Source organism: Silene latifolia, chromosome 1 (assembly GCF_048544455.1).
Source record: "Silene latifolia isolate original U9 population chromosome 1, ASM4854445v1, whole genome shotgun sequence".
In the NCBI taxonomy this organism is placed as follows: Eukaryota; Viridiplantae; Streptophyta; class Magnoliopsida; order Caryophyllales; family Caryophyllaceae; genus Silene; species Silene latifolia.
In genome coordinates this window covers 6,635,619-6,653,121 of record NC_133526.1, presented here as the reverse complement: position 1 = coordinate 6,653,121, position 17,503 = coordinate 6,635,619, and the positions used below count along the sequence as shown (strand labels likewise).

The 17,503-nt window shown below is 34.8% G+C and overlaps 2 protein-coding genes across 4 annotated transcripts; one reads left to right on the top strand and one right to left on the bottom strand.

Moving 5' to 3' along the window:
- Window positions 1-6,470: 6,470 nt before the first annotated feature.
- LOC141595385 (F-box protein SKIP8) lies at window positions 6,471-9,824 on the top strand. 2 transcript variants are annotated; one of them, XM_074415356.1, is made up of 2 exons: window positions 6,471-6,715; window positions 8,848-9,824. In XM_074415356.1, exons 1-2 carry the CDS (start codon window positions 6,574-6,576, stop codon window positions 9,417-9,419), a joined length of 714 nt encoding a protein of 237 aa, XP_074271457.1. In that variant the 5' UTR covers window positions 6,471-6,573; the 3' UTR covers window positions 9,420-9,824. The 2 variants fall into 2 exon arrangements, with proteins under 2 accessions (XP_074271457.1, XP_074271452.1); XM_074415351.1 differs by lacking the exon at window positions 6,471-6,715 and adding an exon at window positions 7,488-7,507 and having other exon boundaries at window positions 8,843-9,824.
- A 303-nt stretch (window positions 9,825-10,127) lies between these two features.
- LOC141595325 (uncharacterized) lies at window positions 10,128-13,853 on the bottom strand. 2 transcript variants are annotated; one of them, XM_074415289.1, is made up of 3 exons: window positions 13,733-13,853; window positions 10,950-12,867; window positions 10,128-10,617 (listed from the first exon to the last, which is right to left on the bottom strand). In XM_074415289.1, exons 2-3 carry the CDS (start codon window positions 12,768-12,770, stop codon window positions 10,342-10,344), a joined length of 2,097 nt encoding a protein of 698 aa, XP_074271390.1. In that variant the 5' UTR covers window positions 12,771-12,867; window positions 13,733-13,853; the 3' UTR covers window positions 10,128-10,341. The 2 variants fall into 2 exon arrangements, with proteins under 2 accessions (XP_074271390.1, XP_074271395.1); XM_074415294.1 differs by lacking the exon at window positions 13,733-13,853 and adding an exon at window positions 13,509-13,720.
- Window positions 13,854-17,503: the final 3,650 nt, after the last annotated feature.

The following is a 17,503-nucleotide window of genomic DNA, read 5'->3' as shown; positions in this document are numbered from 1 at the left end:
AATACTACTTGTATAAAATATATTTTGATTTGAAAACATTGCAGACGATAAAATAGGATGTAAATTATGAGATTGAACATAACAACATGGTAATATAAACAATAATAATACTTCGTATGAGATTAGTGGGGAATAGAGGCATTGTATTTGTCGTTAAAATGTGGGTATTTGTAAAAGATACAAAAAAAAATCTAATCATGAGTAACTCTTCTTCTCCTCTATTAACAACCTAGTAAATTAATGTGATTTAGACATTTAATAGAGAGTTTTTTTATGCTAACTCGTAAATTCAGTAATGATTTGCTTTCTCAATTCATCATACTCAAATTAAATAGTCTAATTACATGTATATAGATATACGTTATTTATATAGAAATCAATGATTAATACTTATACATGGGTTATGTATTATGTAACTTCAAGATATTGGTGCTCCGGAGATTGAGGAATTTCTTAGCCGCCAATTTGCCAAAGGCGGTCAAGTTTTTCTCCTTCAATAGCTAAAAGAAAAATAGCCTAACAAAGTGAATGAAGTAAGACTAATATAGTAATTGAATACATTGAATACGTGTCTCTCCATTTCAAATTTAATTATCATTTGATGGTTTTTTTTCTCTTGTAAGAATTATCCGTCAATGTTGTGTCGATACTATCACTACTACTAAAAGGCCAAGAATAACTAATAGGCTAAAAACCTTAGCATAATTATTGGAACAAAAATAGATAGGCTAATATCAATTAAAATGATCAACGACATAAAAATACATCCTTAATATGGTGATTACTCCATTCAAGAGCTTCAGATTTGATCATCCATATGAACACATCCTCCAACATCAACTATCGTGTTAACTGATATTAAATTAATATATGAAATAAAAAAATTGATAATTCTTAAATTGTGTTCTGTACTCACCGATTGTCATGTATTAATAATTAAAATAGGAAAATCTCCCAAAAAAGAAAGGAAATTCCAAGAAAAAAATGAGAAACATCATGCTACCTCTTAAAAAATCCACATACTTGTCGATTGTCATTTGCACGTATTGATCTCCAAGTATGTCATGCTCTTGAAAATTCAATCAATTGTACAAATTAGTATTATGCCAAAATCAATTGTACACGAAATACAAAATTGCATAAGATATACCGAGTATATTTAAAATATTATCAAATGAGTTTGACCAATATAGTAAAATCTTATCATGGAAAAGAGAACATGAGTAAAAAACGAATGAGTTGTAGGTTGATAAAAAATTATAATAAAAATGCATGTCTATTGTTGTGCCCATGGAATAAACATTATCATCTCAAGAAAAAAAAAAAGTAATTAAGAAGTCATAATATCATCAAAAGTTTTAAGGTAAACTAAAAATATGAATCATTATAATGAAACTTGAGAAATGAGTTATGGAGAAAGAAGATGAAAGGTATGGTTAAATGCTTGTGGTGAATTGAATAAAGTATTAAAGTGGAAGAAGATAAAAAGTTTATTGTCTTCTTTAATTTTTTTTCTAATATTGTAATTGTAAGAATAAATATTAAGGGGAAAAAAAGAAAATAATTATGATGATGAGACTTGTAATATGACTTCTTAAAATCATGTGGTTATATCACATGTCATTTAAAAATGTACTCAATGTTAGCCTTTTTATACTATTTATTATATAGATTTTAAAGAGATAAATAAATGTATACTTTAATTTTATGAGCTGTGTTAATATGAAAAAATTTAACCGATTCACTAACATCTATGTTCCTTCCAAAAATTTCAATTAAAATGTAAAATATAATTGTAAATTATGAAACTTTTATGTGAATTTTGGTAAGTTACATCTTTTTTTGTTTTTTTAGCTCATCAAATCTTAAATATATACATTTAATTTAAGAATATTAATGACGTTTTTTTATTTTCTTTATTTGTATGTTACACAATATGTAATGACATTTTTGTAAGGACTTTTAGTAATCATTCATTTTTTTATAAGAATTATATCAAATAACCAATAATCTAATAATAATTAATAAATAATTAAATAATCAATAAAAATTAATAGAAATTAATGGGGTATAAAATATTAAATGCTAATGCCATGTGAAATTAAATTAAATGCTTTAATCTAACATTTTAACTATATTGTATAGATTTACTTTATTTACAGAATTTGTTTGTAAACTACTTAAATTAAATAAATATTTTCTTTTCTATATATTTTATATTTTCCAAAACCTTACTCTTTACGTGAAATAATTTCATGAACTAAATACACGGTATTATTACCCTTTTAAAATTCTATTATTAGTGTTTAATTTCACTTAAGTATTTACAGAATTTGTTTGTAAATTACTTAAATTAAATAAATATTTTATTTTTCATATATTTATATTTTCCTAAGAAAATATTTTATATGATCTTTAATACTCATTTTTCGATTAAGTAGTTCTGTAAAACATCTTCTATATATAACAAAGTTATAGTAAATACAATAGTGAATTAATGCCTTTCAAAAAAAAAATAAGTAGTGAATTAGTGACAATACAATTTTTTTTTCAACTTCATCTATTCATCTTCGTTCTTAATTTCCTATGTATTCAGTTTTTTTATTTATTTCGAATACATATAATACTACTCCATATGAAATATCTTGAAATTATTAACTTATAATTAATGCGTATTTTTTTATTGTAGTTTTTTTTAGTTAATTAAATTTAAAGCTAATGGAATATGGATGGATTTCTAAAGGAAATAAGTATTTTAAATTAATTCAATATAATAATAAATTGGATAATCCATGTCATATTAGTTTGCCAAGTCACATTGTTATTGTGTACGTGACTTTTTTTTCATCCCATGTGGCATTGTCTACGTGACATTTTTAATCTAGCCTTTTAATAATATTTATAGATAGATTGACAAATTTTGTAAAGTGTACTAAATTGTCTTATACCCTTTCGTGCACTTTATTAGTTTTCCGTGTAATCTTCAACTTGTATTTTGTCAATCAGGTTATAAATCAAATATCTTAGTCGACAAACAGATTATAAATCAAATGTCTTAATGGAAGTGTTGAAATTATATGCTCCAAGGATATAAATCAGATCTTTTAATGCGGATCAAGGTCAATATTTTGCATGATTTTTGATTGAAATCCGATGATCATTCTCCAATCCATTGTTCCATTTTGAATGCTTTCAAACCTTTAAATATTTTTTTGTTTTCCATCAAATATTTTCTTCTAGCACTCTCAATTTTTTTTCTTCGAGAAATGTTTACTTTTTTTGTTTGTATATATTTTTGTTTTCTCATAATCAATTGTTACGAATATTTTTTAATTATCACTCCATTTCTCTCTTTTTTTTTTTTTTTTTTTTTTTGTGTCCATTTTTATATTATCACCCTTTTTGTTTAATTTCTACTCTAGGACGTACTTTTTACCAAATGTTTCTTATAATTTTTTTTTAAAAATTACAAAATAATGTCATCGTTTAAGGGTAAAATTCTCACATTACTCCATCAATTGCAAACTTTTTCCTTTTATTTTCAATTGGTTTTTATCTTTTCTTAATCTTAATTATTGCACACAAGCAAATGAGGTGATAATTAAAAAAATGGAAGAAGTATAATAATACAAATTGTGCATCCTTATTTCTTTGAAATTCATTGGGATAGGTGACAGGCTAATCGTATACCTACCAAAAATAACCAACTGGTCTCTAACTAATATAGCTAGGGAAGTCGGGATCGTATCCACAGGGAGGGTATTTGCAAATCTAAATTTCAATTCAAGTCTGTCTGAGTCACAACATTGGGGGTTTGAATTGGGTTTGTCTAATAACTAAGGTAGCAAACAAAAGAAAATAAATGATAAAACGATTTCAAATAAGAGAGAAACAGCTAGGATGGTCGGTTCACCGCGGTCTATAATGATCTAAGGCAAGGTCAACGGTCAGCAATAAACGGTCTGAAGGGTACTGAACAGGTCCTCTCGGTCCACTGTTTACCCTAGAATACTAATGTAGCTCTCGCCCTAATTAGAGTATCTTATTGTTCATAGCAAGTCTTCGCCTTTTCCAATCTCTCGATCCAGGTCAAGGTTTAACAAGATGGTCAACTAATTACGTGCACTTAATTAATCAAACTGCTATCAGATGCTATGATTAACAAAACAGACGGAGTAAACAGCTAGACCTAAAACCCTAACATATTATGTCATAGAACCGCGGGTCACCTAAGTCCTAGCATAAAAGAATTAGATACGCATAATTATATGGAAAACAACAATTAAAGAAGAAGAGAAATCGAAGAATTGCATGACGAAATTAAATAAATAAACTAGCATAAAGCGGAGAAAATAAGAACAATAAAAGAACAATAATAAAAATAAGGTATGAAGAACAATTGAAATTACCGAAATAGGGAAAAGAAAGATTACAGGTTTAGATCCGGAAATTAAGAGAGCAAAGTAACGTAATACTGTGTTTTTGCCAAATTAAAAAAAGATCCCTAATAAAGTTCTCACTGTTTATATAGAATTAGCCGATAATTATTAAGTAAACGACTAATGGGCCGAAATACAAACTAAGCAAACACGGCCTGGTAAGAAAAATAGTCGATCGACAAGAATTTCAGTCGATCGACCACTTTTCCAGTCGATCGACTTTTCTAGGTGAACAGCAGCGTCAATCATCACTTAATCATGCTTCCTTTCGTCTTCACGCATTCCAAGATGATCATTCCCGAGCCTGACTTCACTAGTATCCATAATGCAACTCCGGGGATGGGTTTTGGCTTGTTTAACACTCCTTTCGGGTCCATATCTGCACGAAATACAAAATAACCCAAAGTAGCCGATTCATGGGAGAATAGTAGCCAGTCGCTACTAAACAAGCATAAAAATGCGTGCAAATGAGTAAAGTAAATGTACGAAATAGGCACGCATCAATAGGCGTTAAAACTCCTCACATAAAAGTTCACCAACAATAAAAGATATAGAGATGACTCTAATTGACAAGAGATATAGAAATGAAACTAGAATGATGTCCATTGTTTAACAAAAGCATTTTCTCGTGTATCCTCTCAAAAATTGCTCACAAAAAAATTATTTTTAAAATTATTGAATGCATATTTAGTCTAAAATTTTATTTGTATAAGTCACATGTCATCAACTCCTTGCTAATAGTTTAAGTATATCACTTAGGTCTTTCGTTATACAAAAATCATTTCAATAATATTTTTCTCAATACGTTGGAAATCAATTGAATTTACAAGGACGATGTTGCAAGACCGACGAATCGACAAGAATTGTAAATGTATTATTTGTTAAAAGTTTAACAAACTCCATTGCATTTAAAAAAATAATCTTGTAATTTTAGCCTAATTAGTAAGATCACTAAAACTTAGGAGAGACGGTCTGCGCATAAGTTGTTTTTAAACATAGCGCTTTCTGCGCATTATTTATATCGTCTCTAATTGACTAAAAGCAATATGTAAAATTCAGTTATAAAATATCAGTACCATCCATTCATTTATATATTTTACATATTTACTTTATTTTACATTTCTTTTTTCTTTAGAAAACGTTAGGTAATAAGGAATAGAATTAGATGTCCAAGTGTCCAACATTTTGTTTCTTTGTCAGATAAAAATAGGATCAAGGTTTGTTCGAACGCATCAAAACAACACTTAAAACAATACAGTATATCAAGTACTAGAATACGAAAGCCGCCAATCTTAAGTGAACTGAATAACCACCGTGACAAAGCCAAGCACCCTAAAATCCAGAGACAATATAAACACCGTAAAAAAAAAAACAGGGAAAAAAAACAGAAAGGGGACCGACAATAACTAACACAACAAGACAACAATCAGTAAAAGGACAAAGACAATGAGGACCGTAGCAAAATAAGAGTAGTTTGCAAAATTAATATTCCACTGTTTGAATACAATTTTACGTTTTCCCATAATTTGTGTTGACTTTGCTTATAGGCTTTGAGAATAAGTTATTTAAAGTGCTCTGATGAAACACAAGACAATACAATTTCCCATTTAATTTATATGCAATACCAGTCTTCGAAATCAGATAATGGACATTCGTACGTTCTTTAAAATGAGGGATTCATGGGTTTTGGTGCTATAATATATCTTACCTTCAAAAAGCGCGATGACAAGACCTCTTTATTGCGCTAACATGTATCCTACCAACATATCTCCAAGATAACAAGTAAGAAGACAAATAAGCCGAATAACGCATTCCTGAACGATACCGCAAAAATAAAAGAACAAAAACAATCAAACCTGTGATTCTCACGGGTCACAAAAATAGTTTAATATTAAAAACTCAACCGAGTTTTCCCATCCGAACCGTATTAAGCTCTAAGTGTGCTAACTGTGGGAAGCTCGGGCCTGGACTCAGAGGACTCGGACTCTGATATTGGTTTAACCGAGCGTACCTCTAAAAATTTAATCGAACCAATCCCTTAATCGAATCCTTGTGCATTAACCGTACCTTTTCTCAGACTAACCACTCCAGTCTCCACCACCATATCGTTGAACTATCAAAGCTCCAGATAACTATGGCGGCCGCTACTCTAACGTCCCCTCTGCTCTCTCTATCGTTACCCAGCGTATGCAACACTCAAATCCTTCATAGCAACCCTCCACGTACCATTAATTTGACATATCCAATCAATAAATATCAATTGTTTGGAAATAAAGGTAACAAATTGATCTTCTTGATTACATTATTCTGCTTTTAATTCTAGAGAATTATTCATTTGTTCACTGATTCTATTCATTGTTTCTCTAAGTTGTAATTAGGGTAGTTTTGATTTTTGGCTTAAACCCATTAAAATTCATTTTAATTACATGTATTGGTCAAATGGCTTGGTTTATTGATTTATCGTTTATTAGGGTTTTGGTAGATTAGGGTAATTGGCGGAGCGGGGGGTTGTCGCCCTGTTTTTCGTTTTTTTTAATAAGGTTACGATATTATTGAGTATTCGGAAACAGTCTCTTTGTGTGGCTAACTCAAGTGTAAGACTGTGTACATTTGACCCCCCCTTACCCTGCAATTTGCGGGAGCCAGGGAGCCATTAAGGTACTCGGGTAATGTTGTACTCTCTCCGTGGCGCTCAATTGTTGTCCTTTGGTTTTGGCACAAAGACCAAGGAAAGAGGAATGAGCCAATTACTAAATGACAAGTGTAACAAATTGAGTGTGAATGATCAAATTGTTCATTAAGTTCATTCTTAAAATAGAAAGTACAACAACTCAGTAAGACACCCAAATATGGAAAAAGACAACAAATGACCGGGACAAAGGGAGTACTATATTACTGAGTAATATCACTAGTTTTTTTTTGGTGTAAACCGGGCTGTCCACTGTCCACAACAGTGTATAATCCCCTCGCCGCAGGTGCTCTCACAAAGAGGTAAACGGCTGGCCAAAGAGTTTGCTCCATTCCCATGGGCATGGATCGAACCCCTGACCTCATGGTTAAGGGATGAGGTGAGCAACCACTACACCAAACTCATTTGGTTAGTAATATCACTAGTTCGCTCCCTAAAGTTTTTGATCATGTTCAATTAGCGTCTGAGTTTTGAACCTGGCTATTTAACCCCCATACTTGCGCCTTAATTTTTTGCGTAGGGCAATATAATCGTAGCTTGATAGTGATTTGGGATCAGTGTTGAAATGAATGGTTGTTTGATTACTTTAGTGTGTGTTTTTGGAATGTAAACCGTTTATATTTTTGTCCAACCAAAACTTAGCAGTACGTGTTGACGGGAAATTATTATTGCCTTTCAATCGTCTCTGGACACTGAGTAGTGAGTACTCCTAAAACTTGTAGGCTTGTAGCCTTTAACAGTGGATCAAACATGACAGTATTTGATTTTGCCTGATTAAAATTCACGGTAAACTTGCGATAAACGGAGGAGTGTATCTGCACGCAATTCGCTTACTGTGAGCCTGACTGGAAAGCTAACACAAGGCTTACTTGCACATGTGGAAATATATCATTACATCATGACCTAACTTTCACCAGTGACCTATGTGAAGTTTTCTACCGCGGTGTGGATATTATTTCATTTTATTTTCTGTGGTGTGTAGATGATAATACTGACCGAAGTTGTCCAAACGTTGTTGCCATGCTAACAGCGCGAAACAGCGTGTTATGCTGTGTTAGAGCTCTTAAGCAATTAGAGTCAATCAGTCAAGTAGAGAGTATTTGGTAGTCCGTAGTCATGTCTTCTGAATTACCAACTGTAGTCAGATTAGTTGAATGTAACTGTGCTTTATATTTTGCTAACGGAGTATATCAGTGTAATGAAGTGTGATATATAATTCACTCTCCATAGATATGATTTTTTTTTTCCCTCTTTGGGACCTACGTCAATGACTTAAAACGTCCGACTTTATGTCAATTGTGATTATAGACATAATAGAGCTTTAATAAAAAACAAATATTTGTGATCATATTGGTCACTTGTGCCATAATTACTTTACTTTATGCTGTATGGTAGGTTATATGTCGGGACAGATTTGAGCTCATAGAATGCCGTTGAAAAGTGGATTCAAATATCAACCACTTTTATGACCTAGTTTGAAACAAACCCTGCTGCAATACGGACCTTGAAATGAAAATGTATTGTCGTATTGTCTAGTACGCTGATTCTGCCGCAATAGCAGGGCCAATAATCTTATAATTGATCACTACTCATAGTTTTCGTATTAAAACAGTCTGCATTAGGCAGTATGCCAACATATATAGTACTCCACTGCACTGTATACGAACTACGAAGTATATAAATAGATAGAGGTGTAATGTTCTTATACTTCCAGTGCAGCACTCAGAGGGAGAGCTCCCTTTTCCACATTCCGTCCCTGTAAGGTGACCAGTGATGACTCGGGTAGAGCAGTGAGTGGAGAAAGCGTATTACTAAACGCGCAGACTCTGGACCGGGAACTACAAATTGCTATCGAACAAGAAAACTATGCTGAGGCTGCAAAGATTAGGGATAGAATCCGAATTCTCCATGAAGACAGTGAATCTTCTGTACTTGCTGTTAATGCCAGGTTTTACAATGCCTTCAGGACTGGTGACCTGGCATCGATGCAGTCCCTGTGGGCCCAAGGAGACCATGCATGCTGTGTCCATCCTGGCGCGAGTGGGATATCCGGCTATGACCTTGTAATGAGGAGTTGGGAGTATGTTTGGGTGGACTACGAGTTCCCGCTGGAGATTGAGCTTAGAGATGTTCAAGTGCATGTTCGAGGAGATATTGGTTATGTAACTTGTGTCGAATTGGTCAAAACGAAAGGAAGCAGTTGGGGAAGACAATTTGCGACTAATGTATTTGAAAAAGTCGATGGCCGTTGGTTTATTTCTGTCCATCATGCATCCCCGGTTGACCTCTGATTTATGTTTATGTGACTACACAAAAACTTATACGGGGTTGGTCTCACATGAGAGACGTGTATGAGACCGTCTCATACAAGATTCACTGATGGACCAACTGTATAGAAATCCCACATGTTTTGTAGGTTGGTCATTTTTAGTACCCTTCATAATTTGTTACTGGTAAGCTCGCAGCAGTAAAGATACGTATTTATTGCTTTTTCCTTCTAGTTTTACTGTGAGAGTAATGTTGATACAAGATGGGTGTGGTGTATCGCATTTGGTCATGTGGGCGGAATTTGTAGAAAAATAGTGTCTCGTGTTGTTTATTATAGACGCTTGGGTAATGTTGTTCTTGATTATAGACATCCATGTTTCCTGACTTCAGTTTCCGAAACTTTGATCTATTGTTATTCTTGCTCTTTCACCTTTGAAAATGATGATTACAGATACTTCAGTTTTGTTCACTGATCTAGCTAACACGAAGTACTATATGTTAAGGTTTTTTTACGATGATGTATCAAAACATCTACTCCGTCCCAGTGAATAGTTTACACTTGCTTTATTCCCTCTCACAAAATAAAGGAAGTGTAAACTATTCACTGGGATAAAGCCTAAAGGGTATCAGTTTTTTTTTTAAAAAAATGGAGTAACTATGATATATCGCGAGAAAATAATGTTCGGATTACAGACCTAAGATAATAAACAACATAAATGGGAGTGGGTAAATAGAAAAAAACAGAATCATGAATTGTTCATGATAGAAAGTTCAATGAGGTCTAAGGGTAAAAAGGTAAACTTATTTTTACCTAATTTTTTTGCATATCTATACACTTAATTACTCTACTTATTCTACTTGGAAGAAGGTGCTTTACATGTTTAAACTACACACTCAAAGGTGGGTAAACTACCTACACCTCACTTTTAAGCAAAGACTAATTAATTACACTCTCCCAACTGGAGAAACTGGTGGATGAGGATGAGTATGATGTACTGCAGGGACGAATGACGCCTTTCCTGCACCAAACTCGTGTTTCGACTCAACCTGATGTACTGCAGAACATGCATCTGATGAGATAGTTGGTTGTTTATTGTTGATTACTGCAACACATATCGAGAATGCTTGCAGAGATGACATTTTGGGATCAAACTCCACTGAATAGAGCCCATCTCGGAATGGAACCAGCCGAAACAAAGGGCTGCTTTCCTTGGATTCTCCCTGAATAAATAAGCATAAACTATATTAACAATACCACCCTGGTGACGGAAAGGCAACGGGTGCATGTAGCCTTACCCTTATTAAGGGTTTAAAGAGGTGGTTCCCGAAAGATCCATAATGAAAGTATTTTTTTTTTTTTTTTTTTTTTTGGCGGCCATAAAAATAGGTTCGTATACCTGCATCTCTAAGTCAGGTGCAAACACTACATTATTATTACAAAAACTTAAACTAGGGGCGGGGGTTCTTAAAACACGGGGTTTCTTCAAAGAGTCGCTGTAGTAGTACGCTGAGGATGCCATAATGAAAGTATTGATTCTGAAAAAATAACTAACCTGATCATAAAGATCACATCTAATATCCATCAATCCTGATCTAGAACATAACTGTCCCTTACGGTCCTGCAGGTCAGCGAGAATCCTTAGTTTGCAGCCCTCGTCCCACCCACCACAGTCACACAAACCACCAGTCCTCCAGCGGTTGATCAAAGACGAAGCCACTCCCTCATGAGGCTGGCTGTGGTCCCCACCCGGCAGTATAACGACTGTTTGGGCCGACTTCTCGTCTTTCAAGTTGTTGACAACAATAGCTGCAATCTCCCTGCCAGTCACAATCTCAGAGGAGACAGCATCTGATTTGCTTACATCAACACTATACAGGACCGACTCTTTAGAAACCTTCATCTGACCGACAACATTGTACCCATATCGACAAGGTTTAGCCTTCTGGTTTTTCCACCCACTACTCTTTTTCCGGACTTTTTGAACAGAATAGAAGGTGTACATCAAGCTGATCTCATCCTTATTCAATGAACTCAAACTTTTCACAGTTGATGCAAGAATCTCATTATTGGTTTCCACCACAAACTTGAATAACGGTAGTCCACCCTTGACAGTATGGTGAAGAAGTGCTTTCACGGTTAATGCCTCGCATATTTCAACCTCAGGCACCACAATAGGCACAACAGGAACTGGTGGTGCCTCCATTACCGAGTCATTTGATTGTTTCCTCGTATGACTGACCACCTTCGACTTCAATATTGGGTCGAGCAATCTTTTAAATGGGTTAGCTCGTGCTTTAACATGAACATTCAAAGGACCCTCGGTTTTAGCAGGACCCGACTTAGCTGTGACATACATAGAACTTAATGGAGGGTGAATAGAACCTTCCTTAAGGCTTAGGCTTCTAGTCATCCGAGCCAAACCAAAACCAAACCGTTGATGTAATGAGCTCTCCTGTGGCTTGTCCGGACACTCAACCCCAACGCCCTGCGCCTTAATAAGAGTATCAAGTTTCAAGTCCAGATCTTTTTCAGTCTCAACTATAGGGTCTGCTGAACAAGAAGGCGGAATATCAGAAAAGGACTCATCCGCGTGGATCTCATCAATGGAGAATAAGTCCGAGAAGCTACCCCAATTATGCTGCCCTGACTTTGCATGAAAAGCTGCTTTCCGAGGTAACTCTGAGCTAGACGGCCTAGAAAAATCTTTCGGTAAGAGCAGAACAATGCTATCTTCGGAGCCCTTCTTTTGTTGAGCATCTGTATTTTCGGGTTCCTTATTTGATCTTCCGGAAACTTCAGTATCTTGATACAAGCACTTCTCTTTACCTTTAGCAGACTTCATGTGACTTTCCTGCTTTCGACCCATTTCCTTGCCCTTAGCCGATTTCAATTCTACACCTACTGCTTTAACTTTATCTTTCCTATGATTTATTACCTTTTCTTTCATTGGTTTGACAACCGGAGAAAAATCAACACTAGAACCCGTATGAGATGTTGAAGACGGGCTCTCCTTGTGTGTCCATTTCTCAAGGCGGCCCCAGTCAAGAACACCAAAGTTGAGAACACTATCTTGGATCTTTTCGCCTTTTTGGAGGTACCCAGGCACTTTAGACATGTACTTGACCAACTCATCATTGCTACTGTCATTCTTCAAAAACTCAGGTAGACGGGGATTTGGAGGCCGAATTGGGTTTTCAGTTCTAGCTCCCTTATCCTTGAACTTCAAACTTTGAGTAGCTCTCGGAGACAAAGGAGTCTCCTTTGCAAACCTAGATGGTTGATGGTGACTTGAAGTCCGTCTGAACTCTGACCCTCGCCCTGTATCTGCTATAGAAGCTAAATCCCCGTTTCTAGAAGGCGCCCTAGGAGGCATATTCTTGAGTCTTGACTGTCTGGTTCTAAACAAGGTAAAGCACTAACAGAATTCCCAGAACTTCGTCTTCTTTGAACTCATGTCTTTAGTCCTGACACTGAATCAGAAAAAAATCAATTTCTGATATTGTTAGTTAAAATTTCCGATCTTTTTCTAAGTTACATTTCTACATTATCACAACAGCATCAGAGCCTTAATCCCAAAATGATTTGGGATCAGCTAACATAAGTGAAACACTATATTATCATTTATCACCCCTCCAAAATTTCCAACCTATGTATAGCCTCCCTAACTTCAAATCCTGCCCCCGCCACTATGAACACAACATTTTCAAATCGGCTACAGATGTAGTGAAATACTAGTACTAAGCAATAATGTGAAAGCTAGAAACTTCTCATTACATAAGCTTGCAGATAAAAATAATTGATAATTGATAATTGATAAAAATTTGATATTGACGGGATTTGAACCTGGTTATAAGTACCAACTCACATGAGTTTATCGGCTTAGCTATGACACATCAAAATTTTGACATTATAGAAATCAAATGACAACTAAATGAGTAAATAATTGAACAAAATGGAGAGCAATTTCTTAACATCATTTATTTGCCTTTTAGATTCTTTGCAAAACACAATATCCATGAATAAAATTGTACAACAAACTAACAACTAACACAGTGTTGAATTACAGAATTATGTCAACTAGCTTAGTTGATAAAGTCATAACAGTCGTCACCTGGGTTTGAACCCCGTCAGCAAAACCAAAGATCTTCACCATTAATGAAACAATCAAAGGTTCAACAATGCTGAATATTGACATTATGAAACAACAAAGATCTACCCACAAAATTTACCAAAAAAAAAAAAAAAACATATTTACATATAAAAAAAAAAAGATAATGCAAAAAAAAAAAGATGAAGATGGTTGCTCAAACCAAAGAAGATAACAAGCTAGCATACCTTTACTTTGTGTTTGTCTTTGTATTACTTTTTTGTGCCGCGAAATAATAATAAATCTTGAACAAATGGAAATATATAGTTCGTATATAATAATGTACGTAAATTAAAAGGAAAGTAAGGTACTCAATGCTTTGTACTACACGCTTGTATATGACTCATTATTGGGTTAGTCTTAATCCAAACTTTTTATTTCCATCTTAATCATGTATTACAAACATTAATAGAGTGGGATTGGGAGGAAGGTGAGTGTTTTTGTGTTTGAGTTGTGTGGAGCGGGTTTATAGGAATAGGTGCAGAAGATCGGTGTATAAGTAAATAGGATTTTATTTTTAAAGTCGCTTGATCGGATCGAAGATTGTAAGATCTTAAAGATACTAACTTAGATAAACAAACTTATGTAAAAAAATTGGATAATTTGTGATGTATAATATTAAAAGTCTGCTTACTTACATAAAAGTCTTTATAAGCATGTCAATATATTATATATCAGTAAGTCTCATGAGAGACCGTCTCCCACTAATTTAGTGGGAGACATAATACAACAACAACAACATCAGAGCCTTAATCCCAAAATGATTTGGGGTCGGCTGACATGAATCATCTTTTCGAACCGTCCATGGGTGCACGCACGCCTCAAAATGCGAATAAAAAAGGGAAGATGAAAAACAAAAAGGAAGAACGAAAATGTAATTGAAAGTCAAGGTGAACTTAGGGGTTTTAAAATCGAATTCCGTCTTTCTTTTATAAAAACTTAAAATTTAAATCGAGAGAAAAGATTAAAACGATTTTTAAAAACCGAAATAGAGTGAAGGATCCGTAATTCTCGATGAAATGTTGAATAACACGAGTTTCATGCTCTTTATTTGTTCTCAAATTTTCCCTTGAATGTATTTCTTTTTATTGATTCTTCGATTAAAAAGACAACAACAACAACAACAACATCGGAGCCTTAATCCCAAAATGATTTGGGGTCGGCTGACATGAATCATCTTTTCGAACCGTCCATGGGTGAACGCACGCCTCAAAATGCGAATAAAAAAAGGGAAGATGAAAAACAAAAAGGAAGAACGAAAATGTAATGGAAAGTCAAGGTGAACTTAGGGGTTTTAAAATCGAATTCCGTCTTTCTTTTATAAAAACCGAAATAGAGTTAAGGATCCGGAATGAACCAGATGAAATCTATAAGAAAGTGGTTGGTGAAAAAGTGTAATAAAGGAGAGAAAAATAAATTAATTAATTTCTTTAAATTAAATAAAAAAACACTAAATATGTCAAAAAACATCAAATACTAAAAATCCACATGTATCCTTTCCCTCCATTTTGCCCTCTCCGTCACCATACTCTCCTCAAGCCCCAGAACTCTCATATCGTGCTCTATCACTCTCAACCATGTCTGTCTCGGTCTTCCCTCGCCTCTAGGGACCTTTTTCATTCTCCAAGTCTCCGGCCTCCTAATCGGGTGCGTCCATAGGTCTCCTTCTCACGTGGCCAAACCATCTTAGTCGGTTTTCCATCATCTTGTCCTCTATTGGCGCCACTTTTACCTTTTCCCTAATCACCTCATTCCTTAACCGATCTTTCCTTGTATGTCCGCACATCCACCTCAACATGCGCATCTCCGCCACACTCATCTTTTGAATGTGACAATGCTTCACGGCCCAACACTCGGAGCCGTAAAGTAGGCGAGAGCCTAATTGCCGTGCGATAAAATTTTCCCTTTAATCTTTGGGGCATATCTTTATCGCATAGAAACCCTGAAGCACTCTTCCATTTCAACCATCCCGCTTTAATTCTGTGAGCCACATCTCCGTCTAACTCCCCATCTTTTTGAATAATAGATCCTAGATATCTGAAGAAATCCGAACCCTCAACAACATTCCCATCGAAAATAATACTCCCCGCCTCTGTCGATCTCAACCCCGCCACCTTAGTGAACCGACACCTCAAATACTCGGTCTTATTCTGCTCGGCTGAACCCACGAGTCTCTAAAGTCTGCCTCCACAATTCCAACTTTCTCTCCACCCCGTCTTTTGTCTCATCAATCAACACAATATCATCAGCAAACATCATACACCAAGGGATGTCGTCCTGAATATCCCTTGTCAACTCATCCATAACTATAGCAAAGAGAAAAGGACTAAGTGCGAAACCTTGATGCACCCCGATGGTAATAGGAAATTCTTCCGTTCTCCCAACATTAGTGTGAACACTTGCACTAGCCCCCTCATACATGTCCAAGTGGGAGACATAATAGAGGGGAAAAAAAAAAAAAAATGTGTGTCCCTCACCCTATCATGTGAGCGGTCTCTCAATAACGCTATTGAGAGACCGTCTCTCTGAAGTTTTTGTGATTATATATACATACCTTCAATATAGACTTATAAATATAAATAACAACAATCTTACAAAATTAGAATACAAATAACCTCTTAAGATCATGGACGATCTACCCTGCTATATGTCCTACTTCATCCTGTATGATCTTGTACAATTCTACCCGATTTTGAACGATCTTACGTATAAGTTATAACTATCCTACCACGATGGTTTAAATCATTTTCCACTTTTTTTGGATCATAGGATCCTAGAATTCGTATCTCGATTTTAAAAACAATGATGGGAAGAGATCTCAACAATTTGGTATTTGTGATCAGGAGCATGATAACGTATCAACGATAATCATTCTGCTAACATTGAACACGGTTGATATTAACTGAACGAGAAGACTACCAAGGGGTTTCCGCTAAATCACCTAAAAGTATAAATTTCTAATGAGATTTTCGATATTAAGAGAATCTTTCAATTCATTTCATTCAAATCACAAGAACCATAATCAACAATGTGTTCGAAAAATCAGCTAATCACAACATGTTACCTAAAATTTTAGGGTCTCATAAACTAACTCAAGCTGAACCTCATTCAACATGAGCCCAAGTTCCTATTAATGGTCGGAATCGCATTTGGACAACATCTAACGGTTCTAAATTTACGCATAAAGATAAAGGAAAATGAGGGTGAAAGGGAAAATTATTATTTAAAGAGATTGTGAGAGGAAATGGAGAGAAAGTAAATGGAGAAGATCCATTTCCATTCAACATCCTACTAATAAGTAGTATAAATTCGTCATTCGTGTTTTTCTTTGTTACATTTTTTTTAATACTAGTTCACCTCATAAAAGAATTACTCTTTTTCACGAGTATTTATTAACATTATCTAATTCTTTTATATTTGTCATGGAAGTGAACTACTCATTTTTATTTTATTTTGGACAATATGTCATATAACTCATTCAATATATCAAAACTGCAAATTCTAATTTCGCCACTAAACTCGTTTAAACGGAAACAGTAAAAATGAAAAGAGGACCCACATGGTGAGAATATATCATAGTTTTAATTATCACAGATCCCAATGGATTGGCAATTGGGCCCAATGAAAAAGTAAGTGTGACTAAAATGAGCCTTTGATGCACTGCTCAACATTCAAAGAGTGCATTTTTTCTTTCGTCCTTTGTTTCTTTTTCTCTCTTTTTCTCTTCTTTTGAATCTCTTTTCTGAATCCTTCTTAGACACTAATGTAGTCTAACTGTGTAACTAGTGTTGTTTTTTGTTCTCTCCTTCTTTTGTGCGTCTTAGCTAGGTTCTTTTGTTGGGTGACAAGCGGCTTAATTGAAAAAAAAAGTACCCTTATTTGTTTTATGTGGGGTAGCTTAGTCTTATCTTTCAAATTAAATTAGAGCTAAACATCGGTGCGGGCTGGCCCGACCTACA